General features: G+C 53.7%; 1 protein-coding gene across 1 annotated transcript; it reads left to right on the forward strand.

The window, feature by feature from the left end:
- The first annotated feature begins 2,396 nt into the window (after positions 1-2,396).
- Positions 2,397-16,822, forward strand: NR4A1 (nuclear receptor subfamily 4 group A member 1). Its single transcript, XM_049783395.1, has 7 exons — positions 2,397-2,478; positions 12,803-13,680; positions 14,433-14,562; positions 14,954-15,105; positions 15,361-15,563; positions 15,653-15,831; positions 16,329-16,822. The coding sequence occupies exons 2-7, from the start codon at positions 12,805-12,807 to the stop codon at positions 16,583-16,585; spliced, it is 1,797 nt and encodes a 598-aa protein (XP_049639352.1). The 5' UTR covers positions 2,397-2,478; positions 12,803-12,804; the 3' UTR covers positions 16,586-16,822.
- Positions 16,823-23,814: the final 6,992 nt, after the last annotated feature.

Consider the following 23,814-nt stretch of genomic DNA (forward strand, 5'->3'; position numbering starts at 1 on the left):
GCACTGGAATCCATCAGAGCTCCTCTGGTTGCCCCATTGCTTTTTACATTTACTCTGGGTACTGCTGCCCCAAGAGGGGACTTTGATTGCCTGCTTTGGAATGTGGGGAGGCCGAGTTGGAGCTCCTAGAGGAGACCAGGGTATCCATCCACCTCTACCTCAGAGCTCTCTCCTCTGCCTTATTGCTTTTTATTGCACACCAGGAGCTGGTCAGAGGCACCTCCAGAAGAGCTATGTGCTAGGAGCATCTCTATGACTCAGAGGTGCCCAGAAACTGTTACCCCACACCTCTGAGTGCTGCTTACCTGGTTCAAGGGCTTCCAGGAGCTAATATTCAGCCCAGGAAGTTTTTGGGCTGGCTGATTCCACCCCCCAACCTCCCAAGCTCCTATGGCCTAGTCCTGGAGTCCCTGTTCCCATTCCTGTGGCCCCGCTGCCTGGTATCTCCCTACTTATATGAACTCCCTCTGTAGGCCTCTACCATGGACAGAGACCGGCTCCAGCCTTTCCCTGGTATCTGTCATCACCTGCCAACCCTGAAGGCCCAGGAAATGCTGGAGCAGAACTCAATTCTGTACACCCGTTCTGTGGGGTAAGTGCTTTGCTGCTGGCATTTTTACACTCTAGGGTGCCCAGTGGGTGGGGCTAGGGGACAGATGTGGAGGGGAGTTGCCCATGGAGGATGTGGTTAGGGGTATGAAGGGGGAACCCCGGTAGAGATAGCTGCCTTCTACTTAGGCAGAGCTGTTCCCTTCAGTGGTGGCCTGTGTGGGGTGAAGATGAGGAGTGCCTATTGTTCACTCAACTGTGGACTCTAGGCCCAGTGGCATGGCTAGCGGGTGATGGGAGAGGTTCTGGCTGACAGCTGCTTCCAAGACCCCAGAGGCGGGAAGCCAGACTTGGAGCAGATAGGCCCTGCTCATGGCTGTTTCAGGAGGTGTATGAGGGAAAGCTGGAGGTCCACCTCACCCCTGTTCCTCACAAGTTCACCTTTGGGCCTTCAGGCTGCGGTCTGGGAAGAGGTCTCTGTGATTGGAGAGGCTCTGGCCCTCATACTGTCCCTGGAGGCCAGCTCTGGTTTCTGCCATATAAACAGAGGAGGACACACTGGCTTGGAGACAGCTCCAGCTATTCATCTAGCATTCTGAGAGGGCACACCTCAACCTTGTGCCGTGGCCAGAGGGATTCTGGGAGTCCTATCTAGCTCATTTTATCCAGGTGAAGAAACTGAGTCACAAGGGATAAATGACCTTTCATGGCCCGGCAGGGAGGACATATAAAGCCAAGATAAAAACTTGGTTTCCTGGGTTCAGGGGAAGCCCAGAGACCTTGTCTGAATCTGGACTGAGGCTGCTCCCAGACAAGGCCCCAGTTTCTGGGGGGCAGGGAGCAGAATGTGAGAGTGGGATTCCCCAGTCCTTTCCCCATGAGCTGAGATTGGGAAGCAGCCCAGGGCACACAGTCTTGGTTATTATGTTGACAGAGGAAGCTGGCGCTTAAGCCAGCACCCCCACCAAGAAGCCTGTGCATCCCATCTCTCCTCCCCAGAACAGGGGGGTTCCTCTCAGCAATACCCACTACCCAGAGGCCTTGCAAGAAGCCTGGATGAGAGTGGCTAACTCTCCCTCAACATCATTGCCCTTGCAGTTTTAGGGTTCAAGATGCAGGGCTTCACAGAGGAGGTGGATACCCATCTTAGCCTGGATATAGGCCAGAGTTAAGGCTTTTTGTTCTGGAACTCAGGCAGGGCATGCACCTGGCCTGCTTCTGGCAGCAGGCTCTGTGCCACTGCCTCAGGCTGAGGACAGGGAAGGGATTTACTCTATGAGGAGAGGCAGGTGTCCCTGTCCTGCTGGGCCGGACATGGGCTGCCTGGACTAAAGATGACAGAGTGGGCCAGGTGTTGCTCCCTCTGCACAGCCCCCAGTTCTGTCCTCTGCCCCAGCTGGCCCCCTGAGTAGCCCCCATCCCTCTGGGAATGGTGGTGTGGTGGGCAGGATTCCTTTGTTCACGTCGTTGTCTGGGGAAGATGTAGATCATGCAAACTCCCACGTCAGACACACTGCCAAGGCCACCCTGAGGGGCTGCCAGCCGGAGCCCCAGAAGGCTGGAGTTATTGGTCTTATGACGTGGGCACCTGCCTGCCAGGCCTGGGCATGGGCCCAGGGTCACACTCACGCTGGGGCTCCTGTCAGCTGACTATTTTGGGCTCTTGCTGACCTGGGCCAAGAGGGCCCCAAGGCTCCCTGTCCCTGGAGGCCAGCTCTGGTTTCTGCTATATAAACAGAGGAGGACACGCTGGCTTGGAGACAGCTCCAGGCCCCAGCCTGCACAGCAGGCGCTGCTTCCCGACTACACTGTCCAGGGGCCGGTCACAGTTCTAGCCTTAGGGCTCTCTGTGGCACCAGAAAAGCCCCAAACTACCTTGGGGTTCTTCCCCAGTCCAGCTGTCTAGATCTTGAGGGACCAAAGCAAACGGTGAGTGCTGGGAATGGGGAAACCGAGGCATAGAGTCAGGTTCTACCTATTCATTGTGACTACATTGTGGTCTCTTTGGCCTTGAGAGGTGAAGGGGGGTGGGGGAGGGCAGTACTCAGAGGAAGGAGAGGAAAAGCGTGGCTATAGCTGGTGACGAGGGTTGGAAATGCTTCCTGGTTGAGAACTGGGGGTGTGGAGGTAGTGGGGGTGAGGTGCCCTCTCCTTCCAGAGATTTCCAAAGGGGTCCCATCCTCTCCCCCTGACTCGCCTGGACAAAGCATTGAGGACCAGAGAGAGAGAGAGAGAGAGAGAGAGAGAGAGAGAGAGAGAGAGAGAGAGAGAGAGAGAGAGGTGAGAGAGGGGTGAGTTGGGTTCACCCTGTGTGGATCTCTGGGATACTGGGCTCCCAGGGCTGGGTGAAATTAGGGAACAGATCACAAGAGTTCTGGCTGCCTGGATCCCGCAGCCCCTGCTCCCCATTTTTATTTTCCGCTGATTTCCCAGCTGATGTGGGTGCCTGAGAAGGACTGAAGCAAGGCTTGGCAAGGGTGCCAACAATTCGCCACAAACATGTTGCTGGGCCCCAGTCCAGGGGCTTGGGGCCGGGCTGGAATCAGCAGCAGCTCTTTACGTGGGAAGCTACTTACACTCCTCAGTTCTTGAAGAAGAAATAAAACCACTTTTTTCCTTGCTGAACGTGAGTCTCTAAACGAATACAGAGTCCAAGACTAAAAATACTTTAACAATAGGAAAATGCATCAGTCTTTCCGGCTGGGGTTGGTTATCAGAGAGTTTTTATTTTGGAATTTGAAATTTTGCCCAAGGAGGCTGGGTGGAGGCCTTGATCTCCACAGGAGAGTGGATGGGAAGGGTGTTGATGGTTTGCTTGGTGGTGGGAGACTCTTCAGCGTGGATGGGCAGGGGCCAGGCTGGCTGAGGGGTATGGAAGGAGATTGGAGGAAGCAACAGAGGAGGCATGGCCCACTCCGCCAGAGGAACTCAGGGCCCCAGGCTGGTTCCCCTCCTCTTGGCAGGGCTGAGCTTTCTGTCTGGATTGCTTTCTTTCTGCTATGTTTCAGTCCTATGGCCTGGTCACAGACGAAGGCTGCAGCATATCTACTGAATGACCCTACCTTCTTCAGAGCAGTAATCTAGCACTTGATAGAATCTGAGACCCCCCCACCAGCCCAGGTGGATCCCCAACTTGGCAACATTAATTTCCTTTTCCCCATCCCAGAGGGCAAGGTGGCAATGGATATACAGTTCATCTCTAGTTCTTGACGGGAGTTTGTTGGTTTCCCAGTCTAGTGAAGGATCTGCTGGCTCCTTTACCTAGTACCCTCAACGTCCTGTTGCAGTCCCCAGAGTCCCTGAACCCAGATGCATTCTGCTTTGATCTTGCACCTCCCCTCCCATTAGTGGATTGAATTTTCCCAGTGCTGGGACTGGGGTGTGTGTTTGTGTGTCTGGGTCCCCAGTGTGTGTCTGAGTGTATGTGTGTGTATGTGCGAGTGGTGTGTGTGTGTGTGTGTGTATGTGTGTGTGTGTGTGTGTGTGTGTCCAGCAGATGAGGAAGCAGTTTTACAAAGGGGAGAAGGTAGGGGCCGGTGAGATGGTGCTAGAGGTAAGGTGTCTGCCTTGCAAGCGCTAGCCAAGGAAGGACCACGGTTGGATCCCCCGGCGTTCCATATGGTCCCCACAAGCCAGGGGTGATTTCTGAGCGCTTAGCCAGGAGTAACCCCTGAGCATCAAACGGGTGTGCCCCCCCCCCAAAAAAAAAGAAAGGGGAGAAGGTAAAGACAGTCGTGGTTCCCATGAGCTTCTGGCTCCTGAAAGAACCTCCATTTACCAGAGGGCAAGAGTGAGGGGTGGGGATGGCTGAGTAACTGTCCTGCTAGTGTTCTGCCAAGCTGGTTTTGGGAGATCACCACCTGCTTGGTCATGGTAGGATCTGGGCTATGCCAGGAGCTCAGCTGGAGGCCTGGGCTTGGCAGGTTCCCAGAGCTGTCATGGGAAGCCCCTGGGCAGAAGGCAGCACTTTCCAGCCCGAAAGAGGATCCCCCTGCCCAGACCTGGCAGGAAGAGGAAGTGGCAGGAAGTCACAGGGCCTGGGGCTAAGGAGGAGAAACTCCCAGGGCCCCATCTCAAGGCAGAAGGCAAAACTGCTGTCTCTGGCCACCCCAAGGGAAGGGTATGGGGGCTCCTGCTGAAACTTGGGCCAGTCTGTGGCAGTCTGTGTGACAGAAGGGTGGTGTAGTACCACATGCTCTGACTTCTATCTGCCTATGCCACCCCCTTGGCTGGGAATGATGGTGGACAGTGGTCTTCTTCAGTGAGCATCCCTGGGTACTCATTGTTAAAGATGCCGGTAGCAGTCACCAAGGTGGGACACACAGGGTTTGACACCCAGTCTGTTCCCTTTTGGTGAGGGAGCAATGGGTCTGAGGACATGCTAAAATCCGGCCTCTCAAGTGATCTGAGAAGAAAAAACAGAAAAGTCTGCAGTGTGATGATTGTTCTGACACCCCTTCACATCGCTATACTTCTAGGGTCCATGCATACATGTGAATGGAAGCAGTTAGGATGGGCTCATACCATGCATAAAGAAAAACACAGGTGTGAATATTTTGGGGGTTGTGTTGTTATTATTTTATTTTGGGTCATACCTAGTGGTGATTGGGCATTATTTCTGTCTCTGTACTCAGGGATTACTCCTGACGGACTTAGGGAACAATATGGGTGCCAAGGATCCCAGATTGGTGGTGTGCAAGGCAAGCACTCTACCTTCTGTACTATGGCCCCAGAGAAGATATGAATCTTGCACTTTGTTTGTTTGTTTTTGGGTTTGTGGGTCACAGCTGGCAGTGCTCAGAGGGTTACTCCTGGCTCTATGCTCAGAAATCGCTCCTTGCAGGCTCGGGGGACCATATGGGATGCTGGATTCGAACCACTGTCCTTCTGCATGCAAGGCAAACACCCTACCTCCATGCTATCCTGAATCTTGCACTTTGTAACCTTCCCAAACAACACCCAGATCTGGATTGGGAGATCAAATGTCTGGGAGGCAACCTGTGTGTCTGTGTTTGACAGTACTTGTTAGAACTGAGGCCAGGGCCAGGAATATGGCTCAAGGCATATATAAAGTCCTCGATTCAATCACTAGCACCTGGAAAAATACCCAAACAAACCCGAAGACCAAAATTAAGGTCAGCAGGGCCATAGAAATTGGAGTTTACAGTCAAGGAAAATGTGTCCAGCAGAAAACTAGAAAGTAAACTAAAAATGAATCAATGAGCTGGAGCATATGCTTTGCATGCTGGAGGACTGGATTGGAACCCCAGAACTACATGGATCTCCAAGCACTGCTGGGAGTCACCCCTGAATACTACCAGGTACATTCCCCCAAATCAAACCAAACCAAACCTCCACCACCAACAAAATACTTAGGAGTTTGAACCTGCTCTGGGCCTCTATTATCTCACTTAGAAAATGCAGGTTGTGGGCCTGGAGAGATAGCACAGTGGCGTTTGCCTTGCAAGCAGCCAATCCAGGACCAAAGGTGGTTGGTTCGAATCCCGGTGTCCCATATGGTCCCCCGTGCCTGCCAGGAGCTATTTCTGAGCTGACTGCCAGGAGTAACCCCTGAGCACTGCCGGGTGTGGCCCAAAAACCAAAAAAAAAAAAAAAAAAAAAGAAAATGCAGGTTGTATGGGGCCAGAGAGATAGCATGGAAGTAAGGCATTTGCCTTTTATGCAGAAGGTTGGTAGTTCGAATCCCGGCATCCCATATGGTTCCCTGAGTCTGCCAGGAGTGATTTCTGAGCATGGAGCCAGGAGTAACCCCTGAGCGCTGCTGGGTGTGACTAAAAAAAAAAAAAAAAAGAAAGAAAAGAAAAAAAGAAAATGCAGATTGTAATTCTGAAACTGGAAGGTTGGAGGGAAGATAGGTGGAAGAATGCAGGTGGACTGTGTTGGTCCCAAGTCCAAGCCTTGATTGGTGACAACCCCCCACCATGGGACACCCCCCAGGATGTGCTTTTCATCAAGTTAGGTAGTGGCAGAGCCTGGTGTGCTTCAGCAAGGGTGAGCCTGCGGCCTGACTGTGGGGTACGTGGACCAGATTAGATGGTGGGAAACTGACTGTAGAAGTTTTTTGTCATTAACATGACATCTCTCTGTCCTTCCTCAGCATTCATGGCCCTGCTTTCCCTCCTAGGCCCGGCTTCTTCTATTCCTACCTGGTCTCTCCCAACCCCCTTCACCTTCATTGAGTTTTTTACTCAGATCTCCCTCTTTGGTTTAGGGTTATTCCCAGCCCAATGCTTGGGGTTTAGTCCTGCCTGTGCTCTCCTAATGCAGAGACTATTCTCAGCCATACTTGGGAATGAGGGGCTATCTTGAGTGGAGAGTCAGTGTGCATCCCAACAGGTCATGTGTCAGGCCTCCCCAAGTCTTTCCCCAGAGCAACCTAAGCTGATCCCATGCCCCTGAGGTCTAGCTCCTTATCCTTATTTATTTATGTGCACTTTAGTCTATCTAGTTCCATCCAGGCCTACACTAGCATGGGCAGGCATAGATATGGCTGCTTCCCTTCTCCTGATTCTGTTGTGCAGAGACTGTAGCTGTAACCACCTCCAAGGCCCAGAGAGTGACCTCTGGTCTGGAGGAGACAGGCTTGAGCCCAGACAGCTCCTCATCACCTAGAAGGCTTTAATTTTTCAGACTTTCCTTTTGATTTGAATTACCTGGAGAGCTTGTACAGTTTCCGGTGCCTTTCTAATACGTGCAGTTATACCTCCAAAGGTCAGACCATTGTCAGCATATCTGAGTGCGGGGTCCAGGCTTCGTAGGTTTTTAAGTCTATTAAGTCTGTTCAGCTAAGTTCATTGTGTCATCCACTTTGACAACCGCTGGGATAGTCCTTGGAGGAGAGGGCTGCTCTGTGCTGCTTTTACACTGGAAGGGATGGTGCTGGCCCTTCTGGTTCCAAGTTTAGAGGGCTGGTGTGGTGTGTTGATCTGGAGGGAAAAATTATTGCCAGAATACCCACTTTGACTGGAAGGGATGGAAAAACCTTTGCCCTGGCATTGGCACACAGAGCAAGTTTTCATTTTCATTGCTCTGGGGCTATTTTCCCTCAGAGAAGGGTGGGAAAGCCTGCCTGCTCGATCTATGGTTGGGGGCTTCTGCTAGCCTAGACCTGCTGAGTCCCCTGGATTTTAATCTTCAAGTGAGCCCTTTACTTAAGCATTATCAGTTTCTCACTTTTTGAAAGACAGATCTGGAAATTCCCCAAAAAGAGCTCAGAAGACTTGAGCCCCAATTTTCCATATGGAGGCCCTGACAATGCCCCCCATGGACCTTGAAGGGTCCCTCAAGCACACCAGGATGTGGCCCCAGTGGCCCTCCACACTAGTGGATGGATCATTGACTGTATGTGGCCTGCATAGCAGGAATAAGTGTTGTCAGAAGTGACCCCCAGGCTTTCTGAACACTGCTTGGAAGACATCCTCAAAGAAAATAAAGGTTTTTTAAAAAAACATCCGTGGAATCCTATTTTCCCAAGAAATATATTAGGCCAAAGACCTAAATAAAGAAAAGTGTGTCTAAGGTGGGATAGCGATCCTGGACAGGCCAACCTAGTGTTCTGGGCCCTTTCTTCTACTACACAGAGGTGTATTGAAGGGGTGTCTTTGGAAGATGGTCTTGGAAAGCCAGAGCTCTCTGGTAGAAGACCTGGCCCTGCTGAGGCTGCTGTGAAGCTGCTGGGGGCTGTGGTGGGGCTCACAGGAGTTACGAAGAATAATGCTTGCTCTGAGCTGGATGGTAGGAAAGAAAAGTTGGAGTTGAAGGTGTGGGACAGACGGGCCTTGCAGGGCCCAGTGGAAATGGTGAGTCCAACTGGGTGCCAGAAAAGAATTTGAGGGAGAAAATGGTTAAGCTGCCCTTTTGGCCTATAGAGTAGTGGCGATGGTCACAGTGCTGAAGAGACTAACTTTGTCTGGAGCGGGTGAAGTGTGAGAGGTTAAAAGTGGAGGCTGGGGCCCAGAGAGATAGCACAGCGGCGTTTGCCTTGCAAGCAGCCGATCCAGGACCAAAGGTGGTTGGTTCGAATCCCGGTGTCCCATATGGTCCCCTGTGCCTACCAGGTGCTATTTCTGAGCAGACAGCCAGGAATAACCTCTGAGCACCACCGGGTGTGACCCAAAAACAAAACAAAACAAAACAAAACAAAAAAGTGGAGGCTGGAGGTAAGGATGTAGACAGTGAGGGGCAGGAGCCCTGGTAATGTGTCTAGGGCTACAGGGTAGCCAGAAGAGTGGGGATGGGGGAAGCAGGTGCCTCACTAAAGATGACTTACAGGGGAGAAAAGGACTGGCGAGATCCCAGTGAAGTCCAAGTGGGATAGAGGAGCTTTTTTTCCTTGTAAATAAGGAATAAGGGCCAACTCAAAAAAGGTTCAACCCTGCAGCCATTTTCTTTCGTTTTCCTTTTTTGTTTTTGGGCCACACCTGGAGGTACTCAGAGGTTACTCCTGCCTCTGCACTCCGAAATGACTTTATGACTGTGCTCTGGAGACCGTATGGGATGTGGGTGAGTGAACCCAGGGCAGCTGCAAGCTTTCTGGCTCAACAGACCCTTTCTGCTGGTGATGGAGGGATCTTACATCAGAACTTCCCGCATCTCAGACTGCAAGAAAGAGGGGTGATCCCCTGAGTTAGAAAATTGAATATTGAGGCCATATTGAAAGGAGTAGGTGAGAAGAGGGTTCTACCTGAGTTTCTACCCATCGCCACTCGCTGCTGTGACCTTGAGCAAGCAAATGCCATAATCCCTCTGAGCCCGTCTATAAAATGGGGGGACGCTTGGTACAAACCCGAGCCGCTCCATTGACCCATCTATGATCTATGGTTGGGGGCTTCTGCTAGCCTAGATCTGCTGAGTCCCCTGGATTTTAATCTTTAAGCGAGCCCCCATGTTTACTTAAACATTAGTGGTTTCTCACCTTTTTGAAAGACAGATCTGGAAATTCCCCAAAAAGAGCTCAGAAGACTTGAGCCCCAGTTTTCCATATGGAGGCCCTGACAATACCCCCCATGGACCTTGAAGGGTCCAACCCCCTGCCCTGCCCTCAGAAAGGTAACTTTGCCTGCTGCAGCAGCCACTCTTTAGTGCCCAGTGCCGAGTGCACCCCTGAAGCCGACAGTGACGTTGGGGGTGGGGGTGGGGGAGTCTGCAAAAAAGACAGAGGCTGCAAAGGGGCCGGGAGCAAGTCTCGAACTCGTGGCTGCCAGGGAAGAAGGGGTGAGCCGCCCAGCGGCGGCTGGAGAGCGCGATCCTCACGGGCACGGGTTATTTCGGACTTGGGGACCCCCCCAACACACACCCCCTGGAGCCCTGCAGGGCCTGGCCTGGCCTGGGCTCGGGGGGGAAAGCCTCGCGGGTCTGCGGGCCGCTATTTTTAGCCGGGCCCCGCCAGCGCGAGGGGCCTATTTATAGATCAAACGCCCCGCGCTCCCTGCGTCAATGGAACCCCGCGTGCGTCACGCGCGCAGACATTCCGGGCCCCCCTCGCCCCGCCCCCTCGGGCTCCCCGGCTCGCGCCGCCTCCCGCCGGAACCGCGCCGCCCCCCGCGGCCTTGTATGGCCAAAGCGCGCCGGGCCGCGTGCGTCAGCGGCGCCCCCGCCCCTCCCCGTGCGTCACGGAGCGCTTAAGACAGGGGTCCGGCCGGCCCGGGGAGCCCCAGTGGCAGGCAGTGGCCGCGAGACTCGCTCCGCTCGCTGCGCGGGACTCGGGATCAGGGAGCCAGGCGGGGACTCCTCCGGGGCGCTGCTGCGGGTCCGTGCCAGGGGGAGCCGGAGCCGGCCACTCGGGTAGGTAGGTAGGTAGGTAGGTGGGTGCCCCTGGTGGAGCGTGCATGCATGCAAACGGGTGTCGCATGAAGAAGTCGGAGGGAAAGGATGCAGCTAAGTTAAGCAAGTGGAGAACCGGTGTGCATTCTGCACTCTGTGGTGTGCGACTGGGGTGAGGGCCCGGTTAGGACAGGAGAGTCCGCCGGCCCGGGAAGGGGTATGTTGGGGGGTGTGTGCGTGTTAGGGGAGAAGCAAAGGGGGAGTGTCTGTGCAAGGTGGAAGCCGCGCCTGAAATTGTAGGCATGACCAGCAGGAGGCTGGTTGTCTGTCTGTACTTCTACCACTCCGGGTGCCCTAAGTGGCGCGCACCTGGATCCCAGGACTTAGGGACTGTTTTGGAGGGGGATTCTTGGCATCGGTACACAGAGCTGCTGCTGCTGATGTTGCTGTTTGGATCACAGAGATCCTCCCTCTGCTTGTCCGTCCTTTCCCTCAGCGCTTGCATATTTTCTGGATTGGAGAAGCCTTGGCTTTCCCTGCAGGGATCCCCAGCCCAAGTTTCTGCCTGAAACTCTGGAGTCCTCTGGTTTGCAGGAGGAATGGAATGGTGGAAGGGTGTGCAAACTTTAGTGGAGGAGAGACGGTTGCTGTTGTTGCTGCTGCTGCTGTGTTAGTGGTCAACAAGACAGAGTCATTAGAAGGACAGGGAAGATTGAGCTGTATATGTAGGATCCTTTGAGGGGCTAGGAGGGAAGAGAGAGAGGAGAGAGTGCTGTGAGCCGAGATTAAGCATGCCTTGTCTCCAGGGATTCTTGTGTGGAGTTGCTAGTGTTAGTCTCAGGTGTAGCACTACCTGGAGGATTCCCCCCTCCCGCCCCCACTCAAGGATCACCTCTGTGCCCTCCCCACCCCCAGTCCCCGTTGGCTCCTACTGGTAGGTACAGCCTGAGGCTTGCTCAGCATAACAGGTGCAAACCACATAGTTGCCAGGACTTGCCTGAAGCCGGATTCTCTCTGCTCCCTCCTTCAACCCCGCCTCTTCCTCCTCTGGTGGCACTGTCCTGCCCACCTGCCTGCAGTGAGGTGTATGTAGGTCCATATCTGGTGTCCTTAAGTACCTGTGTGTGTGTGGGGTGGGGGTGGGGGGTTGATCCGGATGTAGGACAGTCCAAGTGGAGAAACAGGATTTGAATAAGGCTGGAACGCCCAGCTCTGCAGCGCTGCGTGGCTGCCGCCTCTCCACCCCAAACCCATCTGGCCTTGTGTGTGGCCCCGTGTGAGAAGGGGTTGTGCTGTGTGTAAGTGCTATTGGCCGGCTCTGGCGACTGTGTGGGGTGCTGCTGTGAGTTCCAGACCCAGGAGGTGGTAGAGGCACGGACCAGGTCCACTCTGGCTGTCCCCCTTGATGGTGGCACTGTTGTTCCCCAGCCTTCACTGATGGCCACCCAGGCCCAGAGGTGGGCTGGGAGCTGTCCTGTGGCCTCCTTGCTTCTGGGGTCATGTGGGACTCTTTCTCTTGGAATGGTGCTCACTGCTCCCCTGGGTAAGGATTGGGGGAGATGGGACTCCTTATGCTGGAGGATTCAGATTCTTTAGGGTACAGCAACGACCGAAAGGGTCCCACAGGGTGCATGTCTGTCTACCTACCAGCAGGTTCCTTCAGCAGTGCTACTGGTCTGCATGGTTCTCAGTACTCTGATGAAAGTAACAGGGGAGAGACAAATTCCTGTCTGAGACTGTCCATTCTCCTGAAGTCCAGGGCTGGACTCCTTCCCTCTGTCCCCACCTCTCTCCAGTTTATGGCTTTTAAAGGTGTGAATCTAGGTGCTCTGACCCTCTGGGGAGTCAGGGATAGACCAAGGAGGCTGGGGCTCCCTTTCTCTTCTCCCAGGAGCATCTCAGGCTGTGCAGAGTGGGTGCCCATTCCCAGATGGCAGGCCTGGGGTGCGCGTGGGCTCAGTATGTAGAGTGGGGTGGGCAGGGGCCCCGACATGTGGCTGAGGAGGACGTTTTCTGAGGCAGCTGGGCCTTCCCCCAGCTATTTGGCATTTCCAGGATGCCCTTCTCCTTCCCAGGCATCTGGAAGGAGGTAAGGGTACTGCAGAGATTGCACTGAGCCAGGGAATATTCCAGAAGTGCTAGGTGGAGAAGCAGCGTATCTGTTGCTATCCCTGCTGCCTTCTTCCCTGTGCTTTCCCAGTGAGAGGAGGCCCCCGCCCCTCTTCCTGCAGTGCTGGCCAGCTGCCTTCCCACCCAGTCCACTCTTCCTGGGCCACTCCCCAGGGGCTTTGTGACAGGGCAGACGGGAGGGAGCTCGGCTGAAGGCCAGAATCCTGGGTTCCGTGAGGGCCCCAGCTCTAAGGCCTGTATGTCCCAACTCTGGCTGGGATTCCTGCCACCTGGCTGCTCTGGGATCTGGGCTTTCCTTAAGGCTTTCAGCTTATGTCCTGACTCCTCCCCTCCCCTCCAGAGATGCCCTGTATCCAAGCCCAGTATGGAACACCAGCACCCAGTCCAGGACCCCGCGACCAGCTGTCCAGTGACCCTCTGACTCCTGATCTCAGCAAACCCACCATGGATCTAGCCACCTCTGAAGCGGCCCCCACAACCCCCACCGCCCTGCCCAGCTTCAGCACCTTCATGGATGGCTACGCCGGAGAGTTTGACACTTTCCTCTACCAGCTGCCTGGAACAGCTCTACCGAGCTCCTCGGCCTCCTCCTCAGCCTCGTCCACCTCTTCTTCCTCCGCCACCTCCCCTGCCTCCGCTTCCTTCAAGTTTGAGGACTTCCAGGTGTATGGCTGCTACCCTGGCCCCCTGAGTGGCCCTCTGGATGAAACCCTGTCGTCCAGCGGCTCCGACTACTATGGCAGCCCTTGCTCGGCCCCGTCCCCCTCCACACCCAGCTTCCAGCCGCCCCAGCTATCTCCCTGGGATGGCTCTTTTGGTCCCTTCTCTCCCAGCCAGACCTATGAAGGACTCCGGGCATGGACAGAGCAACTGCCCAAGGCTTCTGGGCCCCCACAGCCACCCACTTTCTTCTCCTTCAGCCCCCCTCCTGGCCCTAGCTCCAGCCTGGCCCACAGCCCCCTCAAGCTGTTCCCCTCACAGACGTCCCACCAGCTGGGGGAGGGAGACGGCTTCTCCCTGCCTGCAGCTTTCCCAGGCCTGATGCCCACATCACCACACAACAATGGATCACGGATGCTGGATGTGCCCATGACCTCCACCAAGGCTCGGAGCGGGGCTCCTGGGGGCAGCGAGGGCCACTGTGCCGTGTGTGGAGACAACGCTTCCTGCCAGCATTATGGGGTCCGCACCTGTGAGGGATGCAAGGGCTTCTTCAAGGTATGCGGTGGTCCTAAATTCTGCTTGTGGCTTTCCCACCTGGGAGTGGGGTCTGTGTCCTTCCTGGGGTCTCTTCCCCACTCATCCTGCCTTTCAGGGTAGGCCTGCCTTGGGATCTGAGAGATCCTTCATCTGCTTATCCTTCTGCCTGGCTGGGGATTCCTGGTTGGCAGAGGGCTGGCTCATGGGGCCACCTTTGAAGAGGGCAGTGGGCTGAGAGGTGGGGAACAAGGTCCTCAGGTCAGTGTCTTGGCTGGCCTCTGCCCATCCTCCTCCACACCAGATTTTGCAAGGAAGGGGCCATGGGCATGCCATGGTGTCCTGGCATGAGATGAAAGTTCTGGGAATTAGGCTGCAGGGCTGGGGGTGGTTCAGGAACGGGCTGTGTGTTTGTCCCAGCATTGGGCACCTACTTAGCTGCTCCACCTCCACCCTCAACCTTGCCACTCTGTCCCCCAGAAAGGACAGATAGACACGGGCACATTGAGGAGCACAAGTGTCTGGGTTGCCAGGGAGCCCCTAATCTTATGGGAGTCTTCCTCCTGAGGCAAAGAGCACCCCACAGTTTTCCCCAAGACTTTCTTTTTTTCCTTTCCCCACCCCCCCATCTCTCCCTCCCCTGCCACCCAAATGTTAGAAAAATAACTGTGAACAGAGGGTGCTTTTGTCTGGGACAGCAGCAGGATCTGGACGGTCCCCTCCCCTGCTCCCCCTCCTCCCTGACAGCCTGTTCCGTGTTGCGCCCCCTCCAGCGCACAGTACAGAAAAACGCCAAGTACATCTGCCTGGCCAACAAGGACTGCCCTGTGGACAAGAGGAGGCGAAACCGCTGCCAGTTCTGCCGCTTCCAGAAGTGCCTGGCTGTGGGCATGGTGAAGGAAGGTGGGTGGCTGGGCTGGCCAGCTGTACCCCAACCCAAACATCTGGCTTGGGGGCGAGAGAGACAGTAAAGTGGATAGGGTGCTTGTCTTGCATGTGACCAACCTGGGATCGATCCCTAACATCCCATATGGTTCCCCAAGCACCTCCAGGAGTATGCCCTGAGCACTACCAGGTGTGTCCCAAAATGAAGAAAAAAATCTGTTCTGCTTGCTGCAGGGGTGGTCATGCCTGAGCCTAATTTCCAGCAGAAATGGGTGGGGCATGGTCTTCGAGTCTCCTTAGGAGCTCTGAACTCCTGGATTGGGGATGATGCCCAGCTTTGGAGGATGGTTTGGGCTATCCTCACCCTGGGCCCTTTCTTGCCACCCTCACCCTTGTCCTTCTTCCACAGTTGTCCGGACAGACAGCCTGAAGGGGCGGCGAGGCCGTCTCCCCTCCAAGCCCAAGCAGCCTCCTGATACTTCTCCTGCCAATCTTCTCACCTCGCTGGTCAGGGCTCACTTGGACTCTGGGCCCAGCACTGCCAAACTGGACTACTCTAAGGTAATGCCCGTGTGCTCCCACCACCAGCATGGCCAGCGCCTTTGCATACCTTCTGAGATGCCCAGTTGAGGGAATTGGAAAAGGAGGAAGGAGTTTTCTGTGGTGGGCCAGTGGAAATATGGATCTCAAGGGTGGAAGGCGGCCCTTTGGGAAGGTGTGTTCATTCCAGTGGCCGAGACCCTCCATGGCAGATACCCCACAGGGCACCCTCATGTTGGCCCTACCTGGGATGCTGACCTTTCCCCTACCTTCTAGTTTCAGGAGTTGATATTGCCCCACTTTGGGAAGGAGGATGCCGGGGACGTGCAGCAGTTCTATGACCTGCTCTCCGGTTCCCTGGAGGTCATCCGCAAGTGGGCCGAGAAGATCCCTGGTTTTGCTGACTTGTCATCAAGTGATCAGGACCTGCTGCTGGAATCAGCCTTCCTGGAGCTCTTCATCCTCCGCCTGGCCTACCGGTGAGTTGTCCACCCCCTTCAGCATAGCCACCCTCGCTGCCACTCTGCCCTCTCACAGTAGCCTTATCGCTGCTATCTCCACCTGCCAGGTCCAAGCCGGCTGAGGGGAAGCTCGTTTTCTGCTCGGGCCTGGTGCTGCACCGGCTGCAGTGTGCCCGTGGCTTCGGTGACTGGATCGACAGCATCCTGGCCTTCTCCCGCTCCCTGCACAGCTTGGTCGTCGATGTCCCTGCCTTTGCCTGTCTGTCGGCACTTGTCCTCATCACAGGTGTGTGGCGGCACCTTGCTGGGCCACAGGCATGGTCCCAGAGGCTGGGGAGGGTTGGTGGGAAGAGGGCTGGCAGTTTCTGTATCCCCCACATAGTGAAGGAGTGGTCACTGTTTGCAGAGAAGGGCCCCACAAAACTCAGCCTCACCACTGTTAGGTGGCAGGCAGCAGGACTGGGCTTTAGACCGAGCTGCTTCAGCTAAAATGTTCCTACATGTCAGAGTCAACCCAGCTTGCCCACAATCCAGGCCATATTGTGCAGTAACCTGGGAGTGTGGTTTGGTTTTAAAATCTTAATGAGGGGCCAGAGAGATAGTACAACAGGTAGGGAGGCTTGCCTTGCATGCAGCTGACCCACCTTAAATCCTCGGCATTCCAAATGGTCCCCCAAGCACTGCCAGGAGTGGAGGGAGCAGTGGTCAGAGCAGCATTTTCCAGACCAGGGTGGGGCTCAGGTCCCAGGTGTGTAACTCATGCTGCCTTCTGCTGACTCCCAGAGCGGCATGGACTGCAGGAGCCACGGCGGGTGGAGGAGCTGCAGAATTGCATTGCCAGTTGCCTGAAGGAGCACATTGCAGCGGTGGCGGGAGAGCCCCATCCATCTGGCTGCCTGTCGCGCCTCCTGGGCAAGTTGCCTGAGCTTCGGACCCTGTGCACTCAGGGCCTGCAGCGCATATTCTACCTCAAACTGGAGGACCTGGTGCCCCCTCCACCAATCGTCGACAAGATCTTTATGGACACTCTGCTCTTCTGATGCTGCCCAGGACCGCACATATACCGTGTGTGCCCGCTCAGCCAGCTACCCATGTGCCTTCAGCATCACTGACTCCTGACCTTGGCTTGAGCTGCACACAGCTGATCTCAGGAGGTCAGCAGGAGCTCACATTTTGGGAGATGGGGCTGCTTCATGGGGGGTCACCCTTTCTCTTGGTTTTATTCCCAACCTGGTCCCGGCCTTCATGTTTTTGTAAGATAAACCATTTTTAACACACATACTGTGTGCTGTACATAAGCGTTACGCTGCTGTAAATAGAGGAAGAGGTTGAGGTAGGAATGAAGGTTGGGCAGGAGGGATGCATCCTGCCCACCAGTGGGGCAGGCCTCTCTGGCCCTTACCCACCCTCTTCCTGCTCTCCTTCCACTTGTACATAAACTCACTCTAGGAAGAAGACAAATGACAGATTCTGACATTTATATTTGTGTATTTTCTTGAATTTATAGTATGTGACTTTTCTGATTAATATATTTAATATATTGAATAAAAAATAGACATGTAGCTCAAATTGAGATCCTATGCATATCTAATACCCACACTCACACGCTCATCACCAAATGTCTGAGGCACAGGTACCCCAACTGTTAGAGGAGACAAACCTATGCAGACAGGCCTCAGTTTCCTCTTTTGTAAAAGGTGCATCTGGTTCCTGGGGTGTTTATTTTGGGGTGGGGGCATACCCAGCAGTGCTCAGGACTTACTCTTGGCTCTGTAGTCAGAGGTCACTCCTGGCAGGCTCTAGGAACCATATGGGATGCTGACCTTGGGTCAGCTGCATGGAAAACAAACACCCTAACCGCTGTACTGTCACTGTCATCCCTGTTCACTTATATTGAAGGGGTTACTGGGGATGAGTCCTGGGCTCATACATAAAAGGCAAGGCTCTACCATAGAGCTCTCACCACAGCCCCTAGCTTTAGGAGTGTTAAGAACTCACGTGGAGGGCTAGAGAGATAGGACACTGAGGGTGTTTGCTTTGTATGTGGCCAACATGATTTTTTTTGTTTTGTTTTGTTTTGTTTTTGTTTTGGGGCCACACCCGGTAGTGCTCAGGGGTTACTCCTGGCTCTGCACTCAGAAGTTGCTCCTGGCAGGCTCAGGGGACCATATGGAATGCCAGGAATCGAACCCAGGTCTGTCCTGGGTCGGTCGCATGTAAGGCAAATGCCCTACTGCTGGGCTATCTCTCAGCCCCACCCCCCTTTTTTTTGGGAGGGCACACCCAGTGATGCTCAGGAGTTACTCCTAGCTATGTGCTCAGAAATCACTCCTGACTTGGGGGACCATACGGGATGCAGGGGATCAAACCACAGTCCGTCCTAGATCTGTCGCATGCAAGACAAACACTCTATTGCTGTGCTATCACTCCAGCCCTCAACATGGGTTTTATTCCTGGTACCCCATATGTTCCCTAAGCCACATCAGGAGTGATTCTGGAGTGCAGATCCAAGGGTAAGCCCTGAGCACCTCAAGGTGTGGCTCCCAAACAAAAAAGTCCAAAAATGTGCATTGAGATATGCATATACCCAGGTGAAGCTGACTGTCCAGAGATAGAGGTGTCTCTGGATGTCACACCTGCCAACTTGAAGCCAGACTCGAATTGCCAGGCTGCAAATCTGAAGAACAGGAAGAAGGGTCACTTCCACCCCTTCATATGGCTGCTGGGATCCTAGGAGTGGATAGATGGAGTACAAGTCAGCTCATGATAGTATGACAGTGTAGCAGCTGCAAATGTGACTGAAAGTTTTCAGTAGTCACCCCTTGTGCCTTCAGTTCATGAGCCCTGAGAGACCACAGCAGCCTGGGTGGAAGAGATGCAAGGTGTATCTGTATCTTTACTTTTTCATCACCCCAGGTTGCTGGTGGCCCACACAATCTTCTAAAGACCATCTCCCGAGGACCTCACCTATGCCAAGGACCCATTACAGATCCTTGGACTTCAACCTTGTCCACAGCCTTGTCAGTGCCTTCAGATCCCAAGGCTCTGCAGACATAATCCTAATGGACAGCGCCATGTGTCTCTGCTCTGACCCAGCACCCCGTTGCTAGTGATACCAATGGTTTGGGTGGGTTCACTTATTTTAGGGAAGAGGGGCACTCTTGAAAGTGCTTGAAGCCTACAATGCTCAAAGGTCAGCAGGGCTACACCCAGTGTTGCTCAAAGGGACATATAATGCTTGAGGATCAAACCCAGATCCTCACCCATATAAACCATATTAACCCATATAAACCATACCACTTAAACCATATCCCTGGATCACTTTTTGGGAACCTAGATCAATCCCACCTTGAGCTGTAGCTTGCTGACTCCTTCACTGCCCTCAGTGCCCTTACAGTTACCTTATTTCCTTTTTAAGCACTTCCTGGGAGGAGGCCCAATTCATGTTTGATCCTACCATGTCTGCCCTCCAAATCCTTGGCCCATAACCCCTGACTCCATCTCTATGGCTCCAGGGACCCGATTGCTCCAGTTCCACTGAGAACTAAGGACATTATTGAGGATGCCAACAAGAGATTTTACTTCCTTAAGGCCACTGCACAACTTCATGCCTTCTCTGAGGGTCTTCAGAGACTCCAGACCTCCAGAGGGTCCATATGTAGGTAGGGTGGGGGCCCTGGAGCCCACGTGTGGTGAGTGAACTCCCAGAAGAGTGAACTCACAAACCTTGACCCCAGCACCTCTCAGTCTCTGAGTGGGTCTTTGTTGAAGGACCTGCAAGTGGTTGGGAGCAAGAATCTGCTTCTGTAAACTCAATTAGCCCCCGACTTTATGTGATCTCTGAGAAAACCTATCCTCTTCAAGGTTCAATTTACCTATCCCTTGGGTGGGACAGTGCTCTGTCTCGAGGCAGATCTTGCTGAAAAGTCTTTCATGGCTGTGTCTAGATGAGTCTCCCCCACTTCTTCAGACAGATGTGGGAAAAACTGGCCCTCAGGAGAGACACAAGATGGCTTTGAAGCTTAGGAGGGGATGGGGCCTGGAATCAGGTGGACTGGAACAGAGATGCTCTTTAGAGCTCTAAGGACACTAACATTGACATGACTACCCCCACCTTCACCATTCCACCTCCATCTTGAGGTTCTTTTCCTGTTGTTGGGCATAAAGATTCTGGCCCCGACAGGAAGAGTCAGAGGCAAATGGTCAGAGCAAGGGCACTGTCACTGCATACCTGTTTACATGTTTGCATGCCAAACATCTATGGGCATCAGCACTTCCTGGCTGAGGAATTTGGGGCAGGTCGCCTAGTTTTTCTGTAGCAGTGTCTTCATCTATGACTGGGGAACATATTTGTACCTGTTTCATAAAGCTGCTATAATGATTACATGAATGAACACACACAAAGTGTTTCAAACCACACCCAGTGAAGAAAAAGCACCCAGTAAATAACAGCCATTGTATGTATGGAGGAAGAGAATTCACTTCCCAGCAGCAATGACTTTCCCAAGGTCACCTGGCAGTAATTGGGCCTTCAACCCCAGATCTCTGTACCCAGGGCCTAGTTAATAGAAGCACCTCCAGGTCTGGTGGCTCCTATCCAGACGTCTGCCAAGTGTGGAGTTGACCCCTCCAGCCCCACCCTGCCCCGCCTGGCCCCGCCCGCAGGCTGGAGCCTGGAGACAGGCTCTTTCTTTCCTCTAAGCCACTGGAAGAACTGGCCTCCCAGTCTTGCTAGGGGCTGGGAAGCCGAACAAGGGGGTATTGAGCCTGGTGGGGCCTCACAATGGCCACTCTGTCCCTGTTGGCCGGGGGCTGGGCCCGTTTCCGTCGGGGACAATAGTCAAAAGGCAGTGACGCTGGTAGAGCCTGGAATCCCAGGCAGGATTTTCCAAGGCCTCAAAGCCTGCTGTTTGTCCTCACGAGGAGACCCAGGAAGCCTGCCTCCCTGAGGCCCCCGACCTCACCCACGCATTCTGGGCTCTCAGCCCGAAGGCCCTGGCCCCCTCCTCAGCCCCGAGGTGCCACTGTGACCATGGAAGGAAGGCTCTGGAATCTGGGACTGAATGCAAGGCCATACCCGAGTGTCATGCCCACCAAGGAAATTGACCCCACCTGGCCTCTGCCCACCAGGTTTTGGGTGAGGGAGGATCAGCTTTGAGAAAGCAGAGATGCTTCTAGAGGTCAAAACCAACCATACCCAACCAGTACCATGCCACACAGTTGGCTCTAAGCATGCCTTACACATAAGCTTTGTCTGAATGGCTATGAGGTAGCAGTGAGCACTTTCTGCCCTTTATGGGAGAGCTGGGCCCAAGATTTACAGACATTTTCAGCTTAATTCTGTGTGAGTCCCAACCCCTCCAAGACCCTGCAGCATGACTGAGCCCAGGGCTGCTAAGCAATTTTAGAAGCTGATGAGGAAGCTGATCCATCCATTGGATTACTGGCCTTATTCTGGCCTGGCCTGTCAGCCCTGTGACTCAACAGGTACCTGTTCTGTCCTGGAACAGTCAGAGCTCAGTCCCAAACCCTCAGCCCTACTTCAGGCCCAGGCTCACACCTGGCTCTGCCTTGTCCCTAGACTGGGCTTGGGTAAGCTCTAGAGTGGCTAGTGGGACTGTGAGACTTCATGGCTCTTGGGACAAGGGCAGGAAGGAGTTCCTGCAGGGTTAAATAAAGTCATTTCACCACCCAATATCTCCTTCCCCCACAGCCAGGACATTTGAGGGCAGGAGGCACATTCCAGCATCTCCAGCTGGACTCAGAGTCAGCTTGAATGCTATGGGGCCTTGAAGGCTCTGGCTTTGATTTATGCCTGCTCCTCTATCTCCCCAGTGTATGTTCTGGCCATCCTGCTTCCACCTTGGCTCCTCTCTGTCTTCTGCTAACACCAGGGCCACTTTAAGCTGCCTCCAGATCTGATCCAGGCACTGGCACTTTTTAGCTCCTACTCAGGACCATAAATCAGGCCCCAAGTAGTTGTGGGGGCTGGGTGGCAGCTGGGCAGTATGACGTGGGGGCCCTGTTCCATAATGCTGCATTAGCAGGGAGCAGTGCCCAGCTGCCAGCAGGCAGGGAGTGTACTGACCGTCATTGCCCTCTTGGTCTGGACATATTGGCAGGAAGGGACCCTGCCCAGGGACCCCAGCCTTGGGAGAGACAGAACAGGAAGCCTAGACCATATTCCAGGTAACTGGAGACCAGGGAGGATGGCTGTGGATAAACCCCTTCACCTGCCCAACCAAAGAGTCCTGGATTGAAAAACAGTCCTCAGTGGTCTCTAGGTCACCTGCCAGAACTGAAGAGACAAGGGCAGACACAGAGAGGATTGCATGCCCAAGCACACCAGGCAGGAGGGGAGACAGACCCACCCCAAAACACACAGAACCAGAGTTCCCAATCCCAGCACATACACTGACCATAGAGACAAACTCAGCAGGCCCTAGAGAAGGAGTACACAGGCCTTCTCAACACAGGACAGATCCTCAGACTCCCCAGGACAGACAGCAGACATGCCAGTTCTGGTGCAGTGCTCTGGCACGCTTTCCTTCTACTTTCTACCCCTCTTGCAGCTATGCAGCTCTTTTTGTTCTGCCCTGGAGGAAGGATGACTGTGAGTGACAGCCTAGAAAGGAATGGTGGAGAAGGAGCCCCCGACCCTTATGTCAGATGACATAGGGTATGACCCTCAAGAAGAGGGTCAGCAGGCAGTGTGCTGGTCACCCCACCATGCTGGCTCATCAGGAGACCTCCTACCTGATATTAATCTCACTCATTGTTGTCTTTTGGACTTGAGTCACTCCTTGTGACACCACTGGGGTCAGCTTAAAATGACTGAGCTGGCCTGCAGGGCCACTGTCCAGTGAATTCATGTTGAAAAGGGCAGGAAAGCAAATTTACCCTGTGGCTTCTTCCCAAGGCTGTGGCTTGGCCTGCAAGGCTCCTCCATAGACCTTTACTACAGACATGACTTGCAGGGCCTAGCTAGGTCTTGTCTCACTGCTCAACAGAGGCACTGCACTCCACTACTGCTGCCTCAATTTTCACTCTCAGCTCTCAATGAGTAAGACTCATCCCTTCATGAAATCTCTGAATAGTTCCCCAGAGCAGCACTTTCCCCAGGAATCACACTATCCTTCCTCCTGCTGCCCTGTGCTGCTTCTGTCATCTTGATGTTCTTTCTGGTGTCTATTCACCTCCTAACTCATAGATAGCAGTGCTTTTTATTTGGAAGGTGCCATAGGAAATTCCCTGGGGTACCATCAGGAGCCTATTCTGGGCCTATCTGAACTCTGCAAATATACTCAATGGCACCATCTTCTCTTGCCTTGACTACCTCTGAGACTGCCTCCCCATAGGGCTAGCTAGCTACAGGGTGAGATGAGGATAGGAATCTCTGTGTGCCATAAATGAGCCATTACATTCATGTATAAGGAAGGCAACTTCAGAGGCTGAAGAGATAATACAGTGTGTAGGCACTTGCCTTGAATGCACCTAACTTGGGTTCAGTTTTCAGCATACTATACAATCCCAGAGCCAGCCAGAAGTAAGTCCTGAGTTCTGCAGTGTGCCCCTTGCCCAACAGACAAACGAAATGGTACTCGTATCCCAGATAGTCTCAGCTTTTGGTTCAGGCTCTTCCTTCTGGTCAAGAGCATTGAGGAGTGGGGCCAAGCTTTGAGGAGCAGGAGGCCAATTCTGTAGGATTCTATAGTGAGGTGTGCTGGGTGAGGATTGGCCAACATTTGGGCCTGAAATAGGGTGAAAGGACTTAACCTGATGGCAGGCTCCCGAGTCTCAGGGACTAGGTGGGAAAAAATGACAGAAGGGGATGGGGATGTAGAATAGCACTAAAGCACTCCTCTTGCAAAGCACTTGCCTCTGGGCTTAATCTTTGGCACTGGAATAAATCAATTAACTTAATCAATAAATTAACTTAAAGGCACTGGTGATATAATAATCAGCATTCTCTAAAATGGGACCAATAGTGTATACAGAGTTATTTATTTATTTAGGCCTTTGGGCATACCTGGCAATGCTTAGGGGCTACTACTCTTAGATAAGTGCTTGGGGTTTGCTTCTAATGATGGGGAACCATATGGTGCCAGGATTGAATTTTGGGCCTCTAGCATATAAGGCATGTGTGCCATATTTTTGAGTTATCTTCTTGTGTAAAAATTTTATTTATTTATTTTTGGTTTTTGCATCACACCCAGCACCGTTCAGGAGTTACTCCTGGCTCTGTGCTCAGAAATTGCTCCTGGCAGGC

The sequence above is a fragment of the Suncus etruscus genome, chromosome 11 (genome assembly GCF_024139225.1).
Source record: "Suncus etruscus isolate mSunEtr1 chromosome 11, mSunEtr1.pri.cur, whole genome shotgun sequence".
NCBI classification, from domain to species: Eukaryota; Metazoa; Chordata; class Mammalia; order Eulipotyphla; family Soricidae; genus Suncus; species Suncus etruscus.